Raw genomic sequence first — 26,141 nt, forward strand, 5'->3', positions numbered from 1 at the left:
GCAGTCTGTTGTCTATATATTAATTGATGAGCTGGGTGTACTTTCCTCGCAGTCCTTTTCTTCTCCCATAGTTTATATCTCCTGTCCTTCATCCACCTTATCTCATTCCCCCCCTGCAGACTTGCCAGTGATATTCTCCCCTATGACAAAAATGCTCATGGTGTGCAGTGTTGCTTTTTAGTATGTATGAGCTGCATTGCAGAAACATGACACTGGGTGCTCTCAGTTGATTTATGTTTGTTTATATTCATTTTGTTTGATATGAAGCCTCTGAATTATAGACGTTCCTAGGGGATCTGCTGAGTTTATGAAAGACAATCCCACCATCGGTCTTTGTTTAAGAGACCTTTCATATCATAGGCTTGTTTGATTTGAGCAACAGTGAGCTTAGTTAAACAACCAGCCTTGAGAAGCAAGTCCAATATCAAAGTCGGCACCGTCTCATTTTCAGAACTGTAATGTTAATACGAGGCAGTGGGAAGACAGAAAACTTCACATCAGGTCTTGATCATGCCCTGTTCACTCACAGATGGTGGAAAATCGCATTGTGTAGAGCTAAGACTCCCATAGGGTCATTCTCTATGTTGCCAAGGGAACAGAGTAACAGTATGGTCAGAATAGCCTCAGGTGGATTAATTTCTCCCAAACAGCACGTTGTTCCTTACAGTTCAGAACATGAGGCGCAGTCTTGACGGGTTCCTGGAGCGTAAGACTTTAGTCAGCTTTGAGAATCCTTTTTTTAATCCTTTCTATCCTCCAGAGGTTACACCTGAGCAAGCTTTCATTTTCTTTGCCGGTCATTAAGCAGCAATACAACTTGCAATACAATAGATGCGCTAGACAATAAAAACAATACCTAAGACCTAATAGCTTGTCATCATTTTCTATGCACAAAAGACCATATCACTCATTAAGTATCCAATTATTGTCAACAAAATTCAATCAGGATTGTATTACCGAATAAATAATTATCAGCACTACATCTTGGGGGTGCTATTATTAAAATTGCCGCAGAGGTGCCCTGCTGTCCTGTTTTCTTAAGCCTGAATACAGCTTTACAGGTTATACATTTACCATGTAATTGTTTCCATTCCAGAAAGTTACCTTGTTATGGCATTTTGAATAGCAATCTGCCATTCACTGTTGCACCATGTGTGATTACGTCTATTCTCCTGTGCCGTTTTAAAAAAACAACACTGCTGAGCACTGCGCACTGATGGGCTGCTTAGCACAATAGCTGCACATTTAGTACATTTTAGAAATACTTGCAGTCGGCTGAAACTCTCAGAAGCATTTAATAACTTAAAAAATGTTTACCCTGCTGACAGTTAAAGAGGGAAGAAGTGGGACTACTACTGCGTTTCAGAGACAGTTTTCTAATATGAGGCTCACAGTGGCATTCATTTGATTAGTTTGATAGTTTTGTGATGGCAGGTTAGTCTGATCGATTAACTGTTTCCCTGTTTGAAGCTCCTACAACAGTAAAGTACACCTATGTTTTTGACTCGGGCATGTGATTTTTTTTTTTTTTGGCGATTGAAGTTGTTTGAACACACAGCTCTCTAATTGGAGTTTGTCACTGATTGGGAGACCACCACTTCCTGCTTTTTTCCTTGATTTTTTTTATGTTTCTGATTATACCCTATCTTCCCTGTAACCCATCTTCAGAGTTTACACTCTTGCTCTGTCATGGATCCCTCTTAAACATTGAAATGGTGCATCAGATGACGACAGCTTGCCTCTGCCACTGGGAATGCCATAGTTCATGTGCCAACAGCTCACTTTATGCCACATCTAAATATCTCTGAAACCCAAGCTGCATCCCTCTAGCCAATTATTCTGTAAAGTGTTTCCAACAGGCACTCTCACAGGAGCTCTGTTCCTGTGATGTGTGAATACTGATGCACATGCAGGACAGCTTCTGTCAAATTCTGTCAGAGTTTTTTTTTTTAAATCACTGATTTGAAATTGCCCTTATAACCGGGGTACTGAAGCTATTACATTTTATGGTTTATCACAAGTTTAATATTTTATTCATATTGCAGAGGTACATTTTTAGGTATTGTTTCTCAAATGCGAATTCACTGCTGTCCCAGTCGATGTTGAACTACTGCAGGTGCACTGCAGAATTTTACGTCTTAATGTGTCGGTCATCAGATGCGTATGGCTCATTGATGAGGTAGTGGTCTGTATGGCTTGGATATCGAAATATCCCATTACTGCAGTTTCTCTCTCAGGTGTCTCCCCAGAGTGACTGTGTATATACAAATGAGAAAAGTTGTAACCAGCCGGTTTGTAACTTATTTTAAAATTTAATTAACTTGTTTGTTGTCTACATGATGTCGTAGCTCCCATCTGCTATGTTATTGCATCCCTCCTAGAAAACATTTGTTTTTTCTGGCAGTTTTACTAAGTGGTTAGACAAGTTTAAAGCCCGTCCTAGTAAGGAAATTTGGCACTGATGTTTCACATCACTGTTCAGAGAAAACAGAAAGATGTAGTGTTTGCTGTAAGTTCAATGAAAACATTTGTTAATCATTTTGCAGAGGATCAATGAATCAGACGCTCACTGTGGTAAATAATTATATTTCACAATTATATTCTGCTTTTGAGAATGAAGTTAGGGATAGGATGAGAAGTCATTTCAGAATTTTTAAACATTTGAACTTGAAACAGAGATTTGCGACTTGCCTTTATGTAATTATTTTTTTTAATTGAGTTCCCATTTCTTTTATGCTGCTAGTGTCCCTCAATTCAATAATAATAATGATCACAAGTGTCAGTCAAACTGACACTTGTGATCATTTTCTTCCTTGGCTGGTGCATCATTACAGTCAGTGAAAAACCTCACTGAGTTTGCCTACTTTTCTGATTGATGTCCTCTGCCAGCCTGTTACCCAAAGCTGTCAGACCACCGTTTGCCCCTGACACGGTGTAGAACAAGCCAATGCTATTAACCCTGTAGATCCAAACATAGATGACTGCCATCATTCAAGGGGAGGGATTTCAGTTATGACTCACAGGAAATTAAAACATGTCCAAAAAGGCGGTGTAGCCTATCTGTCCATTTGTCTGTACCTCAAGGTCCTCTCCTGTCCCTCTCTCGCTGACTAACCCACTGTGTGCCAAGTCTTCAGTGCCATCTCAATAGAAAGGAGATTACGGCATGACTGATGGGCATCACTTTGTTACAGCCAAAGTACTTACTGTGGATTTATTAGTCCACATGGTTCCGCCATTACAAATGAGCACTTTCAGATGTCACTGTGGCGTGACTTACAAGAAAGCTGTATCCAAAAATGTTCAATGTGCAGTGCACAGAATAAAATATAGGAGCTGTTTTACTTCGTCTGATTAATGAACATTCAGCTTTGGGGTATAGTCTGTGACTTTTCCAGAGGCTGGTCATCACTGTGTTTTGGGACAGGCTGCTCTGCTGCTCTGCAGCCAGCCGCAGCAGCCGGCAGCAGCAGAGGTAGAGCCAGTGGAGGAGCTGGTCACCTGCTCCTCCTCCTGCTGCCCCTGGAAGTGTGTCAGCTCCTCCAGGTTGGACTGTAATTAGAACAGAGTCACACATCCCTAGGGCATCTCCCGTTTCCCTCCTCCTCATCCCTATCCCTCCTCTTACTTTCTAAATCAGACATCCATGGAACACCGCAGCAACCTGTTTAGAAGCAGAAGATCCTACTTTTAGAGTTCCACCTGGGATTCACTGGCTGCTTTGGTAGTAGAGGTCATCTGAGGCGGTCAGGCATTGCTCAGCTAGTTCATCTTCCCTTCTGTAATGTGAGTAGAGAGTGGATCAAAACGGGTTTTCAACTGGGCTGGAGTAAAGTTATGTGAGTTATGTGGGTTTATGGAGGTTGTGAATAAAGTCATCAGACAAGGTTGAGCACTGTACAGAATTTCCCACCTTAGATGTACAGCTCCATAGTAATGCCACACTGGAATGAGGGCAATGACGGCTTAGTTGGGGTACCAGGCTACTGTATCACATCAAATGCCCTTTAGTCAACAAGCCTGTTGGCTTTTGCAAATACTTTTGAGGTCACGCTACTGCAGCCAGCTTTGAAGATTGTTTGTGGCTAAAGCCAACAACAATGTAAGCTCTTCACAGTGATTGTTGTGAGATGTTTTTAAATTATGCATTTAAGTCTAAAGTCAGGAAAGTTTCAATAAAATATCCCCCCCCCTTGTTTTCCAGGTGGTGGCATATCACTACTGCCAGGCTGACAACACCTACACTTGCCTGGTACCGGAGTTTGTGCATAGTATCGCCGCCCTGCTGTGCAGAGCACACCAGCTTGGTGCGTACCGCGAGCTGCTGCTGAAAGAGCCCCACCTACAGAGCATGCTCAGTCTGCGATCCTGCGTCCAGGACCCCATGGCCGCTTTCCGGAGAGGTGTGCTTGAGCCACTAGCCAACCTGCGTAAAGGTAAAACACTACTGTCCAATTTGCCAATATTTCACCTCTGTTGACTTCTTTTCTTCTACAGGCTTATATTTGGCTTCTACATCGCGGTAATTGCTTCATATTGAAGCACAGTGGATTCTCTGATATTGTATTGATTTTGATTGACGGCACACATTGAATGTTTTTTTTATTGTAGAATAGAATTGCTCCGAGGTGAGCAAGGACAGCTGTGTGTGTGTGTGTGTGTGTATGTGTGCATTTGTTTGTTTGTATGCATGAATGCATGCAACTAAGATGAATATCTTGTAGAAAAAGAAACACAGCCATTCACCTACCTATCTCAAGGTCACAGGGTTGTTTCACGCACAGTAGATAACGCATTCCTTGGTCCACATTTAAATAAATTTCTTTTTACAAGAGGCACTATAGATGCAGAAAAATTAACGGCCTGTTTATATGACAGATTTGGTGAGAGAGTGTGAATCAGTGTGGTGGGTAGCAGTGGAGCATGGAGGCATGGACCATGCCTGTGACAGATCACATACCTCCCTGCTCTGTCTTCCTCCATCCCTTTCTCCCACTTCTCCCTACCTAACTGATATGAATGACCTGATGCATTAGCTTTATATGGAAATTAAGTGTTGATTTATCTGCTCCATCACGAAGAAACACATTACGCTTGCATTCATTCATAGGACATTAAATAAGACTTTTGTAAGGCTTTGATAGAAAAAGAATGATAGAAAGGTTTTTTCCCTTGATTGCCCACAGTATGTCAACCACTGCCACTGAAAATATCAACGTTTTCTTTGCAGAGCAAATATCATTTGACATTCCAGTGAGGAGTGAAGTGGGTGCAATGGGGCTGTATAGTTGATCAGTCGGAGAAAAGGCCCTTACCGCTCACTCACACCCTACCTATGAGAGAGCCTGGCTTAGTTACTGCAGTGAAGTAAAGCACGTCTCCACAGTCTCGCCACGGAGCAGTTCAGTGGAGCTGTGGTGTGGAGTTAATACCACTCAAGTTAATTAATTAGAAACCTGGGTAAAGGTGTTACAGTGAATTGTTAATCCATTGCAGGTATTGTGGCAAAATGTAGCCCACCTGAAAAAGAAAGTGTAGGTTTCTAAGTATGCACCCCTGCCACCACCCCCCTTCCAGACACACACACACACACCACCACTACACAAACCTATTCTTCTGTAATGTTACAGTTTCTTTGAACTAAAATTGTTAAGAGCTGTACCTCAATGCACACCTCATTACCTCTATGGGTGTTTGTGTGTGTGTATCCAGAGCGGAAGATCCCAGAGGAGGACCACATCATCTTGATAGACGGGCTGAACGAAGCTGAGTTCCACAAGCCTGACTACGGAGACACTATCGCCTCCTTCATCACCAAGATCATTACCAAGTTCCCCTCCTGGCTCAAACTTGTGGTCACTGTCCGGGTCAACTTGCTGGTAAGGAAGAGTTTGTTAAGAAACAAGTTTGCATTGTGTTCTCATCATACTGGAGACATATTTTTCTTGGAATATGTCTAAATGTCTAAACGAATAATCATCACTCAGATACATTAAATAATTCAGCTGACATTACTTCCAATATGGCAGAGTTGTAATTGGCTCATTAGGTTTGCTTGATTTCATATTTCACTCAATACACATGCAAAATGTCACAATGTCAAGTGAAAAAACTGAGTAACAAACTGCAAGTGGAATCCGCTATCAATTTTTGATACTCCTTTCACTGACTGACATCGGACCCTGTAGATTCTGACAAGTGTGAAAGCTGAAAGGGTTTCATGAGGCATTCCTCCTTGTCATATTCTGCTCTCTACAAAGAGTCATTTCTGTCAAGTGTATCCAGGAACATTAGAGAAGGAGTGGAAGTATCAGTGACCCGGGAAACAAGACAGCATGACAGGGAAAGAGGAGCAAGGCGCTTTGAGTTGACTAGCTTGGAGTGAAAGTGACACTGGGTCTCCCAGTTGAGGAGCTGAGCTGGGCCTGTGGTGAGCTCACACCGGGGAAGGCTGAGGCTTTGACAGGCCTGATGAGCCACATGACGGCTGATTGTCTTTGCTGGGATGGAGCGCTCAGCCTGAGCCTGGGATAATGTGGCAGCCGACTGACTGACAGCCAGAACTCAAGTTATTAATGCCCATTCAGAAGCCAAGCCCAGGGCGCTGTCCATCAGTATGCTCTACACTGCAGACTGAGTGCAGCTCATTTGTTTATCCTGCAACTGCGAGGGAGCATTGAAATTCTGTTTATGGCAAGGTTCCGTGGATGTGCTAAGCCAATATATTGCAGCGGTTATTCACATTTTACATTCAGGTCTTTTATATTCAGTTCCATTTATCCTCTCATGGTTGGGATGAGTCTGTGATGTGGAAAGAGTTTTTGGATCCCCCAGTCTACAACGCACAACGCAATTTGGTTAAAACCCTGCCGTGAAAGGAATGTAGTTGGACTCTGATTGACACAGTGAAGCAATTTTAAATTGGAAGGAATATGTGTCAGAACCTCTAAACTAGTTTTAGTTAGTTTCACATGTCAGGGTGTCAGAGCAGCTTGGGGCATAGATAAAAAGTAAGGAAGATGAATCCGTCATCTAGCATACTAGAAGGCAGAGAATACTTTTCCTGCAAAGCTTTTGGAGAACACTTCTCAATTCACAACCACAGCCCCATCGTAGTGGAGAGAAGTGGCGTGAAAGAGTGATAGTGTTGCTTCACACATTCTGCAGACAAACAGGATCTCAAAAAGGAGGAAGGGTTCACGATAATGGCCTTTGCTCGCCGCTGACCAGACTAATACCTTGCCTCTCTGTGAGGTGTTTCTAACACTTCGGCCATCTTGTGGATTATGTGTGTGCATGTGTCCGTGCATGCATGTATATGTGTGTTATTGTTTGTGTTTGTTTGTGTCCCTCCGTCTGCTGTTCCCTGTCAGGATGAGGAGGAGAAGGTGTTATCTCACTGAGGCAATGTTTCTCTTGCCTCAGACAGGTAGTGGATTGGAGGATTAAGGTGCATTGATTTCTCCAACCCCTAGGAGGGAGATTGAAGTGCGGGCTCTGGCTCAGGTCTCTGCTTGCCTGCTGGAGGTGTCCCTGTTGCCCCCCCTGCATCTTCATTCTCAGTTTCCCCGTCCTATTGTCCTCACAGCCACATGGTTCCAACAGTGGCAAGTGTCTGCTGCAGCCTGATAGCGCCTTCACTCAGCATATGTTAGCAACCCTGCACACAGAAGCAGCAACTACACACAAGGCAGGCTTCAGGACGAGAGGAATGCTTTTGGCCTTCAATCATTTAATTTTCTGGTGTGGAGAAGGGATAGAAGAAGGGATACAATTTATATAGCAGAATGTAAGTTTCAAATTGCTTGTTGATATTCAGGCATCGAGGTTTGATTATTCCTCTACACATTTTCTCATTAACATAGAAGTAATTATCTGTGATGAGGAAGAGATTAAGCAGCATGGCTCCTCAAATGTAATTTCCAGTAAATCGCTCTCATAATATCCTAACCTTGTTTCTTCCATAGGAGATCACCAGCCTCCTGCCTTTCTCTAAGATCTCCCTGGATGATTTCTCCGACAACAAAGAGATAAACAACGACCTCAATGCGTACATCCAGTACCGCATCAACGGCAGCAAAGATATCATGAACAACATTAGCCTCAATGGCAAGGCCGACCCTATCATCGTGGGCAAGCTGAGTAGCCACCTGATCTCCCGAAGCCAGGGCTCCTACCTGTACCTCAAACTCACCCTGGATCTGTTCGAGAGAGGCCACCTGGTCATCAAGAGTGCCAGCTACAAGGTGGTGCCCGTCTCGCTGGCTGAGCTCTACCAGCTGCAGTGCAACATGAAGTTCATGACCAACTCGGCGTTTGAGCGCTCACTGCCCATCCTCAATGTAGCGCTGGCCTCGCTGCACCCCATGACTGATGAACAGCTATTCCAGGCCATCAACGCTGGGAGCGTCCAAGGGGAGCTGCAGTGGGAGGACTTCCAGCAACGCATGGAGCTGCTCTCCTGCTTCCTCATCAAACGGCGGGACAAGACGCGCATGTTCTGCCACCCCTCCTTCAGAGAGTGGCTCGTGTGGAGAGCTGATGGAGAAAGTACCGACTTCCTCTGTGACCCCAGGTCAGACATATACAGTAACTGCACTCCCTTTAGGAATGTATCTATCTATCTATCTATCTATCTATGTATCTATCTATCTATCAAATATTACAAGGTTTCCAATGCATCACAGACAGAGCTCAAACAGTCCCTTAAAACAAGTACAAATTTAGCCATGAGGATAATTATATGCAGGTATATAATCTCAGAAAGTCCACAATCACGTGTGATTGATTTCCATCTGAACTTGATGAAGCCTTTTGCAGGTTTGATCATCTGTTAGAGAGTTGAGTGGATGGAGGCTGTTAATCATAACATTCTTACAGCAAGTGGGGATGTGACTTGGAGTGCTGCTTGAAATTCAGCCCTGTGAGCAGAAAAGCAGGGTTGCCAGGGGATGCTTGGAAATGGGCCCTGCAGATAGCAGTCAGATGTTAGAGAAATGATCACCTCGTTTGGCTGTGGATCCTCTACTTCTGAGCATGGTTCTGAATTGTAAATAGTGTGTGAGACTTGCCCACCATTTTGTCTGAAAAGTAAACGGACATGAAGTCTTTAATTTGTTGTTTGGAAATGAAGGAGAAAATTCCAATCGATAAGTTCAGCATGACTCATTTCAGCCTGAGAGATTTTCTTAGCCCCAAGAGGAAATTGAGGCTGAGATTGTCCCTGGTATTTGTTGGAATCATATCAGCTCACTCTTTTTAACTCAATCACTGATCCGTTACAGCCTCCTAGGTTTTTTTTTTGGTTTTTTTTACCAGCAATGAACCATTTACAAGGACACTCTTCTAACCTACAAGGAGCTCTGCTACAAAAGGAATCACTGAATTTATGCTTCCACCCAGGAACAAAAGCTGACAAGTAATATTTCCTGCTTTGGTCCTAAGCTCTGGGTGTTTGGCAGTAGCACAGGGAGTGTCACCATAAATCCTGGCACTCAGTCCTGTCAGGTCAACTCTCGTTGGGTGACTCTGATCTGAAAAGGCTGGACATCAAAAATATATGGGATTAACAACCTCACACTGCTTTGTGGGGAGATTTATTTAGCTGAAATCCATCATATTTGACAGTGTTAAAAGCAGTATGATTAGTTTAATATGTGTTCCTATTCCCATTGTCTCCCTGTAAACATAGAAATGGACATATGAATCAGCAGTCAGGAAATAGGCTACAATAAAAGTTATTTTGAATGAAAAAAGAAATGTCAAAACTTTGACTTTCTTTTAAGTAAGGAACAAATTGGCTTCAACAGTTTGAATAATATATGCAGCCATTTGAAATATTAACAAGTAATCTGCTGTGTGTTCCACTTGAGCCGAGATGAGTTTGCAGAGGAAACTGCAATCTGCAGATTCATTGTTTCCTGCCATGCCCTCTGTGCACTGTGGGACAGGCTAATGCACTTTAGCAATGCTACCTAATTGTAATTCTGGAGCCCTCTCACCCTCATTAGCGACTTTTGTCATGCACACTTAATAAACTGGATGATGTCACTACGGCTTGCTTTTGTCCTCCCCATCGCCTTTAGTCTCACCTCTGCTCACACAGTCGCATCTCTAAATGGACCAAAACCTACCTTTATTTTCAGGCCTTTCACTGTCTTCCAACACCATCATTAGAAACAAAGGCTGAGAGTCTGGCACAAGGAACGCAGGCATAGAAAAAAAAACCTGCTGCATTGCTTTGTTATTTTCCCCTTTTAGAAGTGAACACAATGCCACACACACTTACACACACACACAAAGTGGAGGCACCAATAGAGAGGATTTTAACCAGATCAAAGTGAACTGCAATCATGCATGTCCTTTTAATGAAATTCTGCGTTAATTAACACCAGAGTGAGCCTCAGTGCGGAAGGAAAGGGGAACCCAGGGGTTTGTATGCTCCTACCCCTCCCACCTCCACCCTTCCCAAGCACCAGTTAGGCACAACCCATGCTGTCTAGACAGCATTTTTTTGCCTAATCACACTAGCACTAGATGGAATAATGCTCCATAATGACGCCAAAAACGCTCTCCTCAAGACTGGAATTAACATTTCGCTGAACTGTCTTCAGATGAGCCAGTTAAAATACTTTCATTGTGAGTGAGCCAGAGGAACACTGCCATCAGCGCTCAATCAGCGGGTGATGAACAATGCCAACCACTAATTAATTAATGCAATTAATGCATTTATATATAGCAAAGAATTTCAGTCAAAAGTTTGTTCTGAGGCTAAAGAGCAAAAATTAGGCCATTTTATGAACCCTGGATGAAAACTGTGTTAACATTAAGATTAAGAGCTTATGTCCCCTAGTATCCTACTGTCTTCCTACTGGTTACCTATTCTGCTATACAGCTGAATATCCTCTCTGGTGTTTCCTAACCCAGGACTGGCCACGCCCTCATGGCATTCATGCTGTCCCGCCAAGAGGGGAAACTCAATCGCCAGCAGACCATGGAGCTGGGGCACCACATCCTCAAAGCACACATCTTCAAGGTACAGCTATGAAACCCTACATGCACTCTATATCCTTCTTTAGTTGAATTCCATCCCTTCTAGGAATTTCATGGTGTGCACTCTATGTTTATTTATGAATTATGAATATGGTATTACCGGAGGATAAGCCCCTGGATGTGGAGAAAAGCAGTGAGAGCTTACACAGCTCTGGTTCATTGATGTATACTGTGTGTGTGTATATGTGTGTGTGTGTGTGTGTGTGTATGTCTGTGCGCACGTGTCTGCATGCCCATGCTTGGGTGTGTGTGTGTGTGTGTGTGTGTGTGTGTACAGGGCCTGAGTAAGAAAACAGGTGTGTCGTCCAGTGTGCTGCAGGCTTTGTGGATCAGCTGCAGCACCGACGGCCTTTCTGCAGCCTTGGCCTCGCTGAGGAACCTCTACACACCCAACGTCAAGGTGAGACCATCTCAGGCTCTCATGTGTCAATCAGGCTTCACTAAAACACACACACTCCACATGGTAATGACATCTGCACAGTACAGTCCAAATTATATTTCCCCTCAAACTCTCTAATCACATTTAATTTCATGGCAGTATGTATAGACAGTAGTATTATTGCAATCTCCTCTCACCTCTAATGTCCTCCCTGAGTGCTTTTTAATTCCACTGATGGAAATACGTTGTGTATTATAAGTCTTAGGGTCTTTTCCTGGAAGCCCTCACTTACAGTGATGAGTGTGAGTCCAGCACTGATGAATACCACCATGAAGAGCAGCACAGAGATGCTCATTGGCCTAGATTATTGATGCATCTTGCTCTCTAGCCATTAGCTTGATCCATGGCTATCTCTGGTGCTCTCTGCAGGGAGGATAAGCCTATGTCCTTCTCAGTAATTACCAAGGGCCTTTCATAATAGTATTAATTTGATAAACAAAAGGCCTTGTTAACGGTCGAGCTAGATTTTTTTTTTTTATTCTAAATTATGCCAACTGCCTGTGTACCTGCCAGCTTTGCTTCGGAAGGGAGAAAATCATTGGCCTTTCCAGGAAAGGCCATTATGTCGGAATGATGTATTCTGGCTTTAAGCAAAATGATCACACATTTTTCTTTGTCATTAGCTTTAGCATTTCAGCAGGGTTCCATCACTTGTTGTCATCCTCATTGTCTTTTTGCGAGTTATTTTGTGTAAGTATATCATCACTCAAAAAGACAGGTACAGAATGGCCTTGTTCTGTCCTCTGGGAATCGCTGCAAATTTATTCCACCACGGTTCCAATAAATAAACCCAATTCCATTTCCTGTTTTCTAACACTCATTTGAGTCTATGGTTCTGTTTGACTAAGCATTTATTATTCATTTCCTCGTTAAGGAAAAGAATAAGCCACCGCGTTCAATAGAATGTGACCACTGAATGTCTGACCTTTTGCTTGAAAAAAAAAAAAAAAGAAGCTCAAGATCAGGCTGAGGCAATATTGTGTCTCGGAATGAAATGAGAGAACAGGAGAAATTTTAATTTCACTTAGACTCTCTAAATGGTCTCTAGATGGTAATGCTATGTGCAACAGTATCTGCAAATCCTTCATATTAAATGACTTAAATTTGAGACCTTAAACATTATTCAAATGAAAAAAAAAAAAAAACATTATTCAAATGTCTTAGTTATTAGAGGTCTAAATTTTTCACCTTGTAATGACAGGTTCATGGCAGGCAGTTTTTGCCAGTTTTTTGTTTCTTTATTTTGGTAGTTAAATTGGTCTTAAATTCAATTAAAGGAAGCATAAACAAGACTAGGTCAAAACCTAGTATATGGCTGGACCGTGTATGAGCGTGCCACGGCCGACCAATGGTGTAACTAACTCCGCTGTTGACAGGGGTTAAAGTGGGATTTGGCAGGTGGGGGAACCCTGTTTCGGAGGGGGGGGGGGGGTCAGAAAAAAATAGTAATTTAAAACAAATTTCCTGCATTTCTACACCACCTAACCTCTTGGATTAAGTCAAGAAACAGCAACTCTGTATAATGTTAACCAAAAATGTAAAGATTATGTAATATTACTAGATTTCAGCATTGAGGTGCTTATATTCATGATCTTGCATAGGCATACTAACCTAAAAAAGCTATTATTGGGAATCATGAGAAAGTTTCAGACACAAAGCGTCCGTAACCATAGCAACTCACTCTCACTCCTGCCTGCGTGTGCACGGCGAGAGGAGAGGGAGAGACGCAGAAGAGCTGCTGACTGAGATTACTCTGAGCAGCATGCATGGGAATAAATTACAATATAATAATTATATAATAATAATATAATATATATAATAATATAATATAATAATTTGTGTATATTTCTCGCTATTCAGATGGTCTGAATAACTCTCTGCTGCACAGTGCTGCTCTGTCTCGTCTGTCCTGCTGTCAGTTTCCTTTTTTCAGGTCACAACGTTATCAGTTATGAATTTGTTTTTCACTGCGTGAGAAAATAGACTTATGGCGTGAGAGCTTGTGAAAAATGTCAATTGCGTGAGTCTCTCGGTCAGTGCGTGAGAGTTGGCAGCCCTGTGCACTGCTTGTCATTATTATGTATGAAACGGCCAATCAGATTTATTTACTTATTAATCGAAGGTGCCGGAACGCCGGATCGTTCCGGCCCACTTTAACCCCTGGCTGTAGACTGCTAATACAGAATAATAGTCCATACATCCATACTGATCGTTCCAGCACGTCCCGTCTCTCTCTCCACCGCTGTCGTCTCCACCCACGGCCCGCATTGATCCTGCCGATCCAAGCGCCAGGCGCTCTGTTACCCGTCGGTGCCGAAAACGCTGTTCGCCGGACACCGGGGGCGCATCGTCGTCGGGACCCCGGCCGAAATCTCGGCCGGATCATCAGGAACAAATCGGCGCCCAGCTAGTGGCACTGGCCGGAACCGTGGCCCCGGGAAACTCCGGGAAGGTCGGCATTAAGCCCTCGGCGTGCTGAAACCTCCATGATTGTTTATGTCTCTCTCTCCCCCGATACGACAGAACAGAGGGCTTCAGGTGGACTGAGCTCGCGCATATGCATCGACATAAACGGTGATATAATATAATTGTATCACTTTAGCTTCAGCTTACATGCATGATATTGGTCAGCCTGCTTACTGTGTGGGAGAAACGGGCTCCTGATCTCAGCGGAGAAACTAGACGGCGGAGAAAACGAAACTTAAATTTCTGGCTCTGTGATACTATGATGTGCCACGTGCCACGGCCGACCAATGGTGTCACTTGATCACTTAGTCACTCAGTCAGTCAGTCAGTCAGTGACAGACATTCGCGTTTGTAGGGCTGGCCCCGCTGTTGCGGTCCAGCCAAAAAGTCTCAAAAATACATATTTTACATACATTTTCACATCAGAAATATGAATTAAATTTCAATACTTAAAATGCAAAACTACATTTGATAACTCTTGCTTCAAACCAACTTTCTGTGTTTGCGTGGTCATTTGCACAATCAGGTGAGTCGTCTGCTGATGCTGGGTGGGGCAAATGTGAACTACCGTACGGAGGTCCTGAACAACGCCCCGGTGCTTTGCGTCCAGTCCCACCTCGGCCACCAGGAGATGGCCTCTCTGCTGCTGGAGTTCGGGGCGAGCGTAGATGTGGTCTCTGAGAACGGCATGAGCCCCCTCTGCTTCTCAGCCGCCGCAGGACACCTGGGTCTAGTCGGCCTGCTCTGCAAGAGAGGGGCCAAGGTGAGGAGCCTGCCTTCGTAACCCTCCACCTCAGTAAACTCTGATGACTTAGAGCTACCGTAATCTTTCATCCCCTAACTTGTGTTCATAGAAACTGCACGGCTAATGCCACGTTTACTGGCACAGACACTGCTCCGCCACATGGACACAGCATATACTGTACATCTTGGCTATTTGAACATACTTTGATCACAGGTGTTGGGTAGAAGCCCACTGTTTCTGTGCAGTAAAGCCAATGGTGTTGTGTTATGGCCCAGGTTGATCATGTGGATAAGAGTGGCCAGTGTGCGCTGGTCCACGCCGCTCTCCGAGGACACCCGGAGATCATCCAGTACCTGTTGGAGCTAGAGTGGAGCGATGAGGGCCAGCAGCAGGACTGCGGTCTGAAGAACAAAGCCCTCCAGCAGGCTTTGATAGCGGCCTCCAGCATGGGACACACACAGGTCAGACTGACACACACATGCGCGTACTGTACACACAATCAATCCTCACCCATCTCCCCACACATACAAACAGTGAATATTATCTTATGTAATTAGAGCCTGGGGATATGCGTACCTATAGAAAAGAGTGAAATGTGCATTTCCTCTGCAAGTGCCTTCTCCCTTGCTTGGCAATGTACATTTCAGTTATTCACTCCACTAAGGGATTTATTTGAAAGAAAAACTAAGCCTGCTATCAACCCACACGCAATATATGCATTGAATACAGTAGAGGTAACCAATTCTATGGCTTTCCCTGTCCTTCATAGCAACATCACACCTCTCCTGTCTTTTCATAACAACAACACTCCAGAGAGAATGTCTGAAAGCAGAAGGAGCTATAGAAAAATCTGAGCACATCTTGTTCTCAGTGATGACATACAGTGTGAGGTGTTAGTCCATCTCGCCAATCTGAAAGCACGGAAGGGGATCGATCACAGCGCCATGCCTCCAGCTGCCCAGGTGCAATGTGGGCGCTGGGTTTATTTTGGCTTCCTCATTAGCTGGGTTGGGATCCCCAGGCCTGGATCTGAGCACCTCAGAATAATAGAACTGGGCCAAGCAAAGCTATCGACCCACATACCTCTGCTGTAGACAGAGGAGACCCCTTAACACTCATGTATTAATCAGATTGGCCTTGGCTCACCTAACCCCATGGTTTAGGAATCAGCAGTTCTCTGCTGATTCTCTGCTGTGATTAATTTATCATCTGCTAGAGGACCACAGTTTGTGCGGGCAGCTCCGTATTGATCAGCTGAAGTTTGTTTCACTGCTCCACTCCTTGTTTCTTTTCTGCTATGTAATCAGCATGTCATATAACTTCTTGAAGGTTTATTTGATATCTTATGCTGAAACACTACGCCATTAATCTAAGTTTCTTGTTTGGCAGGTTGTGAGAGGCTTGCTGGCGTTGAATAATGAGCATGCTGTGCAAATTGATAGCCATGATACTCTGTGGGGAGAAACAGGTACGTTTTCATCCATCTTTTTGCATTACGTGGCTCCCCTTTGTATTATCACCTGCTGTTTTATCTTTCTGGACTCCACTGCTGTAATTGTGTGGTGCTGCAGAGTGTCTTCTATCTCTCTTCTGCACCGAAATGCTCTCTGTGTGATGTAGAGGTTTGCGTTCAACCCAAATGTGTGGTCATTTTTATAGCTATTCCAATTTTCCTTGTCCTTTTCTTCCTGGTAAAAGCATTACTTATTGTGGACATGTGGGCTTTTACTTAGAGTTTGGACCGTCTTTTCCTCTAACAGTGATTTTCAAACCTACAGCAGAATTACAGCTTGGACATTTAGACCATGCCAAGTCACTCCATCTGTTGTACACATAGTCAATCCCTTAGTAGAGCAGGAACATCATTATCTGATAGAATTGTATATTAATTAGTAAGCTCTTAACCATAGATTTTTGTCTTGATTTAATGTAGACAGGTAGCAGTTGTTAAAGGTTGGATTGATATGTAATTTCTTTTTCCCGGATGGATTTTGGATTACCGGTGAGTTTGAGGCACTGTCTGATTAAAGCTGAGTGATGACAGAAAGGGAGAGACAGAGGTTGCCAGTCGGGAGTAGATGTTGGATACGCTGGCTGTTGTTAATGGCCTGGTCAAAGCCATTTGAGATTGATTGTGGAAATGGTGCAGAAAGCCAAGTGGAGCAGCAGTGAACAATATAAAGTCTGAGAGCAGGAGTTGGCTGTCAGTTCCAAAGCTTGTTACATGAGTGCTGAACAAAGTGTCAGCGAGCAATATGTAGTTTGACAGAGATTACACAGTAGACCCCAAGGCATGGCAGTAGTATCACACTCTGGATGGGTCCAAAGATCTTTTTAATATTTCACCATTGCACATGAGACGTGCTGATAAACAGTAGCTGCTGCTGTACATTAGTGTCATTATCACCGTTTACCAAGGGAGTAAATACTGCTCATTAGGATGTTTACTCACACAACACAGCCAGACACACTTTCTTCCAAGCTTTTTTGATATCACCCTTGCATTTCCTGGAAATACAAACAATCAAACTAAACACAGACACACTAACATCACGAGTGTGCTTTGTTTCCTGGTGCAACAATATAGATTTCAGTTTGTGCAGTAGTTTGAAGCTTGTCAATGTGCAAAAATAGAAACACCTATGATGCAGTTATAAGCACCTAGAGCTGAGCATTAGTTATTTCTTGAAATTTTTTGAATGTTTTGAAATGTTGGCAAACTAATGTCTCTGTTCTCATTATCAACTTTTTGTTCTGAGAGCTTAGTGATCTAGTGATGAGATGCAGATGTTACAGTTGCACCCCCGTCTTTTGGGCAGCAGTGTTTTGATGCATTCTTTTTTTTTTAGCACAAACATACTACAATAGATAAAATGAGGATTTTAATAATAGTCTCTTTGTGTCTTCCTCAGTTCTATGCCAGCTTGATTGAGCACTAACAGTTGGTGCAGGAATGTAGGTCAGCCTATTAGTGGAGAGGCAGTGCACAGTGCTGTTAACTGCCTGGCTAAACTACTGCAGGACTTCAGGCCTTATTGCAACCCAGTGACAGTAGTCCCTCTGAAATATTCCCTCAGTGGAACCCGTTGTTCTCTGTTTTCACTCATTTGACTAGGATCTTTAATCAATAGTCAAAAAAAAGGAATGCAAATTTGCTGTCAACACATTTGCCTTGTTGCTGTTACTGAAAACTTGAAGGCAGGGTTATAATTTGTCCAAAGCTGTGGGTCATATTACTAAACATGATAAGTAGCCCAGTTTTTACCCCAGGGTACTTTTGACATGACTATTATTGTGAATAATAGTAGTCATACTCTCATGCTTCCTCAAAGTCATAGTAGCCACCTGTAGCTGCAATCCAATATTTACCTCGCAGCTCCATTTACCCGGTGGATGTTAAATCACAAGCCCCTCCTGGCATCCATTGTAAACTAATGAAATAGCAGGTCACAGGTGGCAATAACAAGGCACTGGGCTACAGCACCGTTGACCTGAAACAAAGTGACACGCTCCCACACCCTTGCCACATGAGCGCATATTCAAATATCATTCCACCCACCTGGCCCTCATTTAAAACAAGGCCAGGGACCATCTGTATTCCAAGGAAATAGCCGGGTAAACATCACACCGATAATACTGATATTATCCTCAGGTGTGTTTTTAGCAGACCTGAGAATACTTAGTGCTGTATTACAGACATGCCTGGGTTGCAGTATTGTGGAGGAGTTCAGCACAAAGCAATGGAAAATGGTTATTTCATGTTGTGGATTAGACACAAGTAGCTCTGAGAGATATTCAATCACTATGACACCCCAAACTCCTTTTCTGCAATTCAGTGAGCACATTTAATAATCTAACCTTGTAGCAGCCTATACTAAGATGTGGAGAAGAACAAAACTGACTTGCTGAAATATCCCCTTTAAAAATTGTCATTCATCGCTGCCTGTGAAACAATTCTGTTAACAACCTGTCTCTGTGAAATATGATTTCATATTTAAAATTCAATGGAAAATAACATCTCTATGCAAATAGGCCCAGTGTGTCCTGTGTTTGAATAGAAGCAGATTTGATTGCACATCTGTGCAGGCTCCATCTAAAATCCCTTCTCAGAATGCAAGAGGCTTCCCTCTTGTGCGAAGAAAGGTAATTTGACTCTGGGTTGTAGTCTGTGTTTTCTACAGCATCTTTCTCATAGGTATGAAGGGTTTAGGGCAGAAGATTAATAGATTCTTCCAGTGTTGAAAAAGCCTAATCTTTGTGATGTAGTGTATTTCACAAGGTGTGATACAAAATGTTTATGTAATATGGTATAATATGTATAGTATCCCGATGAAGGCGTACACCATAACATATTGGAATGAACCTTCTATCTTTTTTGGTGTGGAGAGAAGTGTGCAGCTATCTCTTTTTTACTCTTCAGATGTGTACACAAAAGAAAATGGAAGTTGTTTCTCCGTCGTAAAAGAGAAGCTTTCTGTACACAACATGATGTATATCATACCCGTACTGAATTAATAATACTGCTATCAATTCAAGGTTATTCTCGGGCATTTTACATGGCATAATAGAAAAATAATATAAACTTATCATCAGGACAAATGCAGTCGCCAGTGGGTAGTTCTGTGTATATTGTTTCTGTCAATTGTAATTATGGCAAGAATCCATTTAAATGATAAAATCTTCCCTTTGGTAGGCTTAGGATTTATAATGAATGTGGTATTTAGTGTTCAAAGTGTTTGGCTCTCTTCCATTATTTACCGTGTGCCGGCTCCATTCAGGGCTCTGGTATTGTTCTTCCACACATACACCATGGCAGCATGATATTCTGCTGCAGAGTGTAAGTGTTCATACTGTATAGTAAGAGCACAGCATTGGTGAACACCACAGCTACAACTCAAGAGTTGGCGGATAAGCTGCCCTTGACTGAAAAAAACACTTTAGTCTATGCCTACACTCTCTGTGTTAGATTGAAACCAAACAAAACTCTCAATGTTTCCTTATCTTTTCTGCTCCAATCGCCTAAATGAGTAGCAACTTCTCCCTTGTTTATGTACTACTAGTTCAGGCGCTGGACACTAAACTTTGGTCAGATTTGTTTTCTTTGTTATATGTTTTCGTGCCTGGGGTTTCATTAGCCTCGGAGCAGTGGTGGAAGAGGACATTACTAAGTGTTTACCTTGTTAATCTGTTTATCAGACAGTGATTTAGAGAGTCTCCTCCTCAAGACAGTTTCAGGACAGCTGTGTTGGTGGGCTGGAGAAGTAGGAAGAGCAGAGTTGAGACAAGGCTGACGAATTGCTTACAAAAGAGATGACCGAGATATCAGTCTCTCCTCTGACGAAAGGGGGAAGGGGGCGACTGAGACAAATATTGGTGAGATTAAATGGAAGAATCTAATGTTTTAAATTGGCAAGGCAAACGCTAGAAAAGCATAAGGCCTGTCGATAGTTTGTCCGGGACAATCCCAGCTGCTGCTACTGCTGTTCCCTGGAGCACAGACACCGCCCAAGTTTAGGTCTGCCGAGAGTCATTGTTCTCTACCCTGCTGTGTGCGAGGATATCCATATTTTGGTGGAGCAGATGGAGGGTGCGGTTGTTTGGCTATGATGAGTGTTCCATCCAGATGGATGATGTCAGTCAGCCATGGAGGCTCAGCGCCTTAAATCTCTCAGAGGTGAATCGGAGAGCGAAGCTATTCTCATTCTCATTGTGGATCTCACTCTATTTGGACAACCAGCACTCATTTAAGGCTGCCCCATCTGCTACCATACATCGGCAGCCACTGATTCATTATAAGCACTGAACAACTTCAAGAATCTATGCTGGTATGGCTCATTTAAGCTTCGGTTAGAAGATTCTAAGACAAGCACCAATTAATTATTGAAATTTTTACTTTTTGTTTACAGTGATTTAGACACAATTTATTCCAGTTAATCTTTTTCAAAAACAAATAAAATATGTAAACAAGGATGGGTGTTTAACAGAGTTGTATGACTTTGTTTAATGTTTGTCTGTTGATGCATTAAATGACTCTGAATTCTCGAGTCTCTCAGTACAATGCTGTGGGAGCTTCAGGCAGGAATTTAATGAGTTTAATAAGCGTAACATAATTGTCTGGTTGTAAACTCAATTAGCACAAAACATTAGCCTGCATTTCTCCATTCTTATCTTTGCTCTGTAAAGAATAGGACGGATTGCAGGATTGCAAACACTGACTATAACCAAACCTTTCAATTTCCACACACTAAAGAGGTATGAAAGAGTTGGGTTGTGGCTTCTGAACAGTCCAAGTCCCTGTATACTGTCAGACTGTTTCAACAGTCAATCTTTAGCAGTCACACACATGCATTTTATCCTGTGCCCTAATCTTGTTGCTATACAGTGTCCTCCCCAGCTAACTGTTGTTTAGTGGGATGGTTTGAACTCCACTCCCGTCTCACCACTGTGCTGTAATCCTTACCATCTTCCCCTCACATGCCATCTATATAAAACCATTAGGCCCATGTCAGCCCTAACAGCTATGCGTGTGGGCCCTCTTCTCTCCTCAGCCTTAACGGCGGCAGCGGGCCGGGGCAAGATGGAGGTATGTGGCTTCCTGCTGGAGCAGGGGGCGGTGGTGCAGCAAGTCAACCGGCGGGGGGTGTCTCCTCTGTTCTGTGCCGTCAGACAGGGACACTGGCAGGTGAGACATGCTGAGTGACTCCTGTCCCAGACAACCTCTCCCACTGCATCCACAGTATCCACACTGCTCCAAACTATAATTACACTTCAAAGAGACAATTACACTTTACCAAAAAGCATGTGACATACAGTAATCTGTTTTTGTGTGAGAGTGCGTACACTTATGTGCGTGTGTGTGTTTTTCTCTGACTGTCGTTGTCTGTGTCTTAGATCGCGGAGCTGCTGTTGCAGCATGGTGCTGATGTAAATATCAGTGACAAGCAGGGCAGGACCCTACTCATGGTGGCTGCCTGTGAGGGCCACCTGAGCACCGTCGACTTCCTGCTGTCTAAAGGTGAGCTACAACAGTGTCTGCACTACAAACTAAAAGACTATTAATATTCATTAGCTTGATTTATTAAATTAGGCACATTTTTGTGTTTTGTTATGGAGTTTTTGATGACTACGGTTCCTCTTAAAGGTGCCTCGTTAACTTCGATGGACAAGGAGGGACTGACGCCCCTGAGCTGGGCATGTTTGAAAGGACATAAGAACGTAGTGCAATTTTTGGTGGAGAAAGGTGCGGTCATCGACCACACGGACAAGAACGGACGAACTCCGCTGGACCTCGCTGCCTTCTATGGAGATGCAGAGATCGTACGTGAAAATTGAATCATTTTGTTGAAAACATCCAAACACACACAGAAACTATGTACTTACACACACACATACACACCACACATTAACCCCACCCTTCGGTTAGCCTTAACTGAAAGCATCACTGTGTCATTATTGACCACATACCGCTGTGCATTAGCCCCAGTACTAGCCCCATTAGCCCCTCTACTGCAGACACTACATTTGTGAGACAATGGTGTGTTTTTAACTGCTGTGCCCTCATGTAGGTCCAGTACTTGGTGGAAAGGGGAGCAGTGATAGAGCATGTGGACTATAGTGGGATGAGGCCTCTGGACCGGGCCATAGGCTGTCGGAACACCTCAGTGGTGGTGACTCTGCTGAAGAAGGGGGCCAAGCTAGGTAAGAACCCCGCTTTTCATATAAACACTATGCCTGCATGTAGAGCCTACTGCACATAGATCAGGGTTCCCAAAGTCCTGGAACTTTAAAATTGTTTCTTCTGGATAAGTTATGAAAATTGATAGAAGGGACAAAAGTTTTGGAAAAGTCAAGAAATTTTATCTGTGGAGTTAACATTTTGTTTTTTTGAATACTGTCAAATGTCACAAAAAGCTGTGGCTGGCTTCGAACAGTCTAGAACCCCCTGTTGGAGGAAAATATTGTTGGTTGCTGTCTTTTGTTGACAGAGTTGAAAGAAAGAAAAAAGAAGAAGAAAAAAACCATTTAAAAGTTAAATGCTTAAAGTTAGTGTAGCTCATGGTTACATTTTAATTCTCAATTCTCAGACTTTTTAAAGTCTCATTAAAATTTGGTCATGGAAATATGTGAAAAGGGGTCATGGAGAAGTCATGGAAAAGTTTTGGAATTTCATCAGTGAAAAGATGTGGGAATCCTGATAGATGTAAAGCTTATTATACATTTATGTATTGCCCACTATACATGTATGAACAACCTGCTGTGCATGTACGTATTGTCATCCGTACATACATGGAGCCTATAGCCCATTGTGCAAGTATATACTCTACAGTCGTGTTACCAAATTCAGATAAGGAATGTTAAGTGAGTGAGTTCGTTCATCACTACTAAATGCCACAAAGACAGCTGCTATTCCTCCAGACCCTTGAGGGTCTGCAGAGTTCTTTCACATCTTACTAAATGGTGAGAACAACGGACTGAAGAAAATACTTTTTTCTGCATGTAGCGATCATTCCTATCCTGCTAAGTGTCTCATGTTACTCGGAATAAGATGAGGCTAATGTTGTGGAATGTTGTGGCAAAACCCTGTTTCCGTTCTGCTATTCTTGCTTATGTTCAGCATCAGTAGTACAGAGCTGTGTGTGTGTGTGTGTGTGTGCGTGCGTGCGTGCGTTCTGTTTTATGGGTGCATGTGTGTGTCCTTCCATTTCTCCCTGAGGTGTGCTGCTAGGCTAATTTAAGCATGTGACTTATCACCTAAATGACATTCACAGAGCTATCTGGGCCTGCGGCTTATCTGCAGTGCAGTCCGCTGTCTCAGAAAATTGCTAATAGGCAGCATCTCAGATTTTCCTTTAGCACAGTTAACAGTGTATGCTGCACACGTGTACCGCTAAAAATACGAGGCAATTGCAACTTGAGTGAAAAGCTTGAGTACATATAATTGTATCTTATCAAACTGCAGTCTACATAGCCATGGCAATTGTAATACATGTTCCCTTTTTTCCTTTCACTATAAATGCATGCTCTTTTGTCTTTGCATGTATTCCTTCCTCTTCAATCTCTCATCCTCAACTTTCTCTTAACTGCTTTCAATAAACTAAGGCTACAGAACGTCACCTTACGATCGATCAGGTACAATCTTTAGGTAACTTTACCTTGTATCAGTTTCCAAAGAATACAGTCACTGTCTGTTGAGACCAATACCAATATAACAAAGTATCTGTTTCTCTCCCTTCATCCACCCCACAGGGAATGCTGCATGGGCCATGGCTACTTCCAAGCCTGATATCCTGATCATCCTTCTTCAGAAGCTGATGGAGGAGGGCAACCTGCTTTACAAGGTACTGAGAAATCACTGAAATCACTTCCAAAGGTCAACAGTAAAGAGCACTTTACTGAATAAATGAAATGTTCCATACTCCTAAACTGCTCTGCTATACCACCAGAAAGACAGACGCAACCTGAGTTACTATTAGATAATGTCACATATTTTATGTATTCTTTTATGTTTATTTGAAATGGAAGTGAAAAGGCACACAGGACAATATAATTTAGTTCAGCATGAAAAAAAATGAGGTGATTGTCATGTTTTACTGGCTCAGTGAAATGCAGAAAAATGAATGGATGTGTGTGTTCTGCTCTGCTCACACAAGGAGCCATGATTGATGCCTGACATTTAACAGATTGAGTTTTGTGGCAGAAAGGACGATCCAATCAGGTGTGTGTGTGTGTGTGTGTGTGTGTGTGTGTTTTGATTTAGGTGGTTGGCTGTGTTATGTGCTGTGTGTGATTGATGAGGAGGGAGGGCTTGAGCTAGAGAACAGCTATTGTGGGAGTATCTGGTGAACGCCTTGCTCTCTTTCTCCCCCCCCCACGTTCTCTCCCCCGCTCTCCCTCTGGTTCTATCCTTTCCTCACTGCCTGTTTGCCCTCCATGTGTCCTCCAGAAAGGGAAGATGAAAGAGGCAGCCCAGAGGTACCAGTACGCCCTGAGGAAGTTTCCGAGAGAAGGCTTTGGCGATGACCTGAAGGCATTTAAAGAGCTGAGGGTCTCTCTGTACCTCAATCTCTCCCGCTGTCGCAGAAAAACCAATGTAAGCCTCTCAAGAGAAACTCCACTTTTTTTTCTGTGTTTTTCATCCGGTGCCATATTTATAGTCCGCTCAGTTAATGACTTTAAACAGCAAGACTTCACTCAACCAGTATTTTATTTGATTCGTCAGTATCATATGAATGTCACGGGGCATTTGTAAATGGATAATTGGTGTAGAATAGATTCGTTTCTGCTGGGTAGTATCTCAAAATGTTACAGACAAAAGATTGAACCTCTGACTTGAACTATGTGAAATGATTAGGCTGTGTTGGCATAGCCGAACGCCTGTTAGTGTTCAGATGGTAACAGACAGCGAGGAGGTGGGGAGAAAGCTACGAGCACAGTGAGCAGTGGGCTCAATCCTGTGAAATCTTCTTGTGAAACGATATCAACTCAAGAACGTGCCAGCCTGCTTGCTCACTCAGTTTAACTGTGCTGAGTTGTTAGAGTTTTGTTAGAGTGATAAATGAAATGACTCAGTTTTCATTTCCATAGCCTGTGGCTCAAACATGGAGATAATTGGAATTCTTCAAGCTATATTTTTCTGAATAGATTTTTCTGAGTACATGTTCCTACATTGACAGAAAAGTTCATGAGTGTTCATGCAAGTCTAGCAGGTAGACTTTATGACATTTTGTAGTGAGCCAGCTGTTGATGGCGGTTACATGCTGCGAGCTAGCAGGGAGACTTGAGCGACACAGGCACCATGAGGTTTGTTGTCCATTTCCATGGTAACCACACATGGGGTGCCTGCCTGGTATTTTATCGCTACACACAGGGAGCTACACACTGTTGCAGAGACGCAGCATGGGTCCGGTGCAGCTATTGCTTACAGTCTGAAAATACTGTAAAAATGTCTGATAAAATTCAGAGTCTGTTTTGACTGTATGCCCGTGATCGATGAGACCTGCCTTCAAAGCAACAAATGACTGAATTAATAAGATATATTACCAGCTACAAGCCTCAACAAAGATAAATCTACAGTATTTAAGATGTTCATTTAAGTGATTGAGACTGAGCCATTTGTAGCTGTTATAGACTGGGAAATTCCACAGACATACCATGCTGTTAGTTAGGGGTAGTTTTAGCTTCTTTCTCATTAACATCAAGATAGCAGGTTTGCCAGAACATCAAGTGGTTGATTGTATTGTATTGATTTTGCTGCCTTTGCTCCCTTTGCAGGATTTTGGGATGGCTGAGGAGTTTGCAACAAAGGCACTGGAGCTGAAACCCAAATCCTATGAGGCCTACTATGCCCGCGCAAGAGCGAAGAGGAGCAGCAGGTAAAGCTATTCAGCACGGCCCAAGGGACACGCATAAAATACCCAACACTGGTTGTTATTGGTGGTG

At 43.1% G+C, this 26,141-nt stretch overlaps 1 protein-coding gene across 1 annotated transcript in view; it reads left to right on the top strand.

Moving 5' to 3' along the window:
• The window catches only part of tanc1b (tetratricopeptide repeat, ankyrin repeat and coiled-coil containing 1b), a 115,162-nt gene that overhangs the window by 86,215 nt on the left and 2,806 nt on the right, over positions 1 to 26,141 (top strand). Inside the window, exons 11-25 of the mRNA XM_071523016.1 lie at positions 4,205 to 4,436; positions 5,713 to 5,879; positions 7,968 to 8,575; positions 10,927 to 11,035; positions 11,330 to 11,452; positions 14,484 to 14,720; positions 14,978 to 15,163; positions 16,092 to 16,170; positions 21,251 to 21,384; positions 21,594 to 21,717; positions 21,844 to 22,019; positions 22,268 to 22,400; positions 23,949 to 24,040; positions 24,646 to 24,792; positions 25,974 to 26,074. Of these exons, the coding sequence (XP_071379117.1) occupies positions 4,205 to 4,436; positions 5,713 to 5,879; positions 7,968 to 8,575; positions 10,927 to 11,035; positions 11,330 to 11,452; positions 14,484 to 14,720; positions 14,978 to 15,163; positions 16,092 to 16,170; positions 21,251 to 21,384; positions 21,594 to 21,717; positions 21,844 to 22,019; positions 22,268 to 22,400; positions 23,949 to 24,040; positions 24,646 to 24,792; positions 25,974 to 26,074 (2,648 nt within the window). The remainder of the gene's footprint in view (positions 1 to 4,204; positions 4,437 to 5,712; positions 5,880 to 7,967; positions 8,576 to 10,926; positions 11,036 to 11,329; positions 11,453 to 14,483; positions 14,721 to 14,977; positions 15,164 to 16,091; positions 16,171 to 21,250; positions 21,385 to 21,593; positions 21,718 to 21,843; positions 22,020 to 22,267; positions 22,401 to 23,948; positions 24,041 to 24,645; positions 24,793 to 25,973; positions 26,075 to 26,141) is intronic.

The sequence above is a fragment of the Centroberyx affinis genome, unplaced genomic scaffold (assembly GCF_046629955.1).
Source record: "Centroberyx affinis isolate AG114_WGS23_722 - 3 ecotype Tasmania unplaced genomic scaffold, CSIRO-AGI_Caff_v1 ptg001058l_1, whole genome shotgun sequence".
NCBI classification, from domain to species: Eukaryota; Metazoa; Chordata; class Actinopteri; order Beryciformes; family Berycidae; genus Centroberyx; species Centroberyx affinis.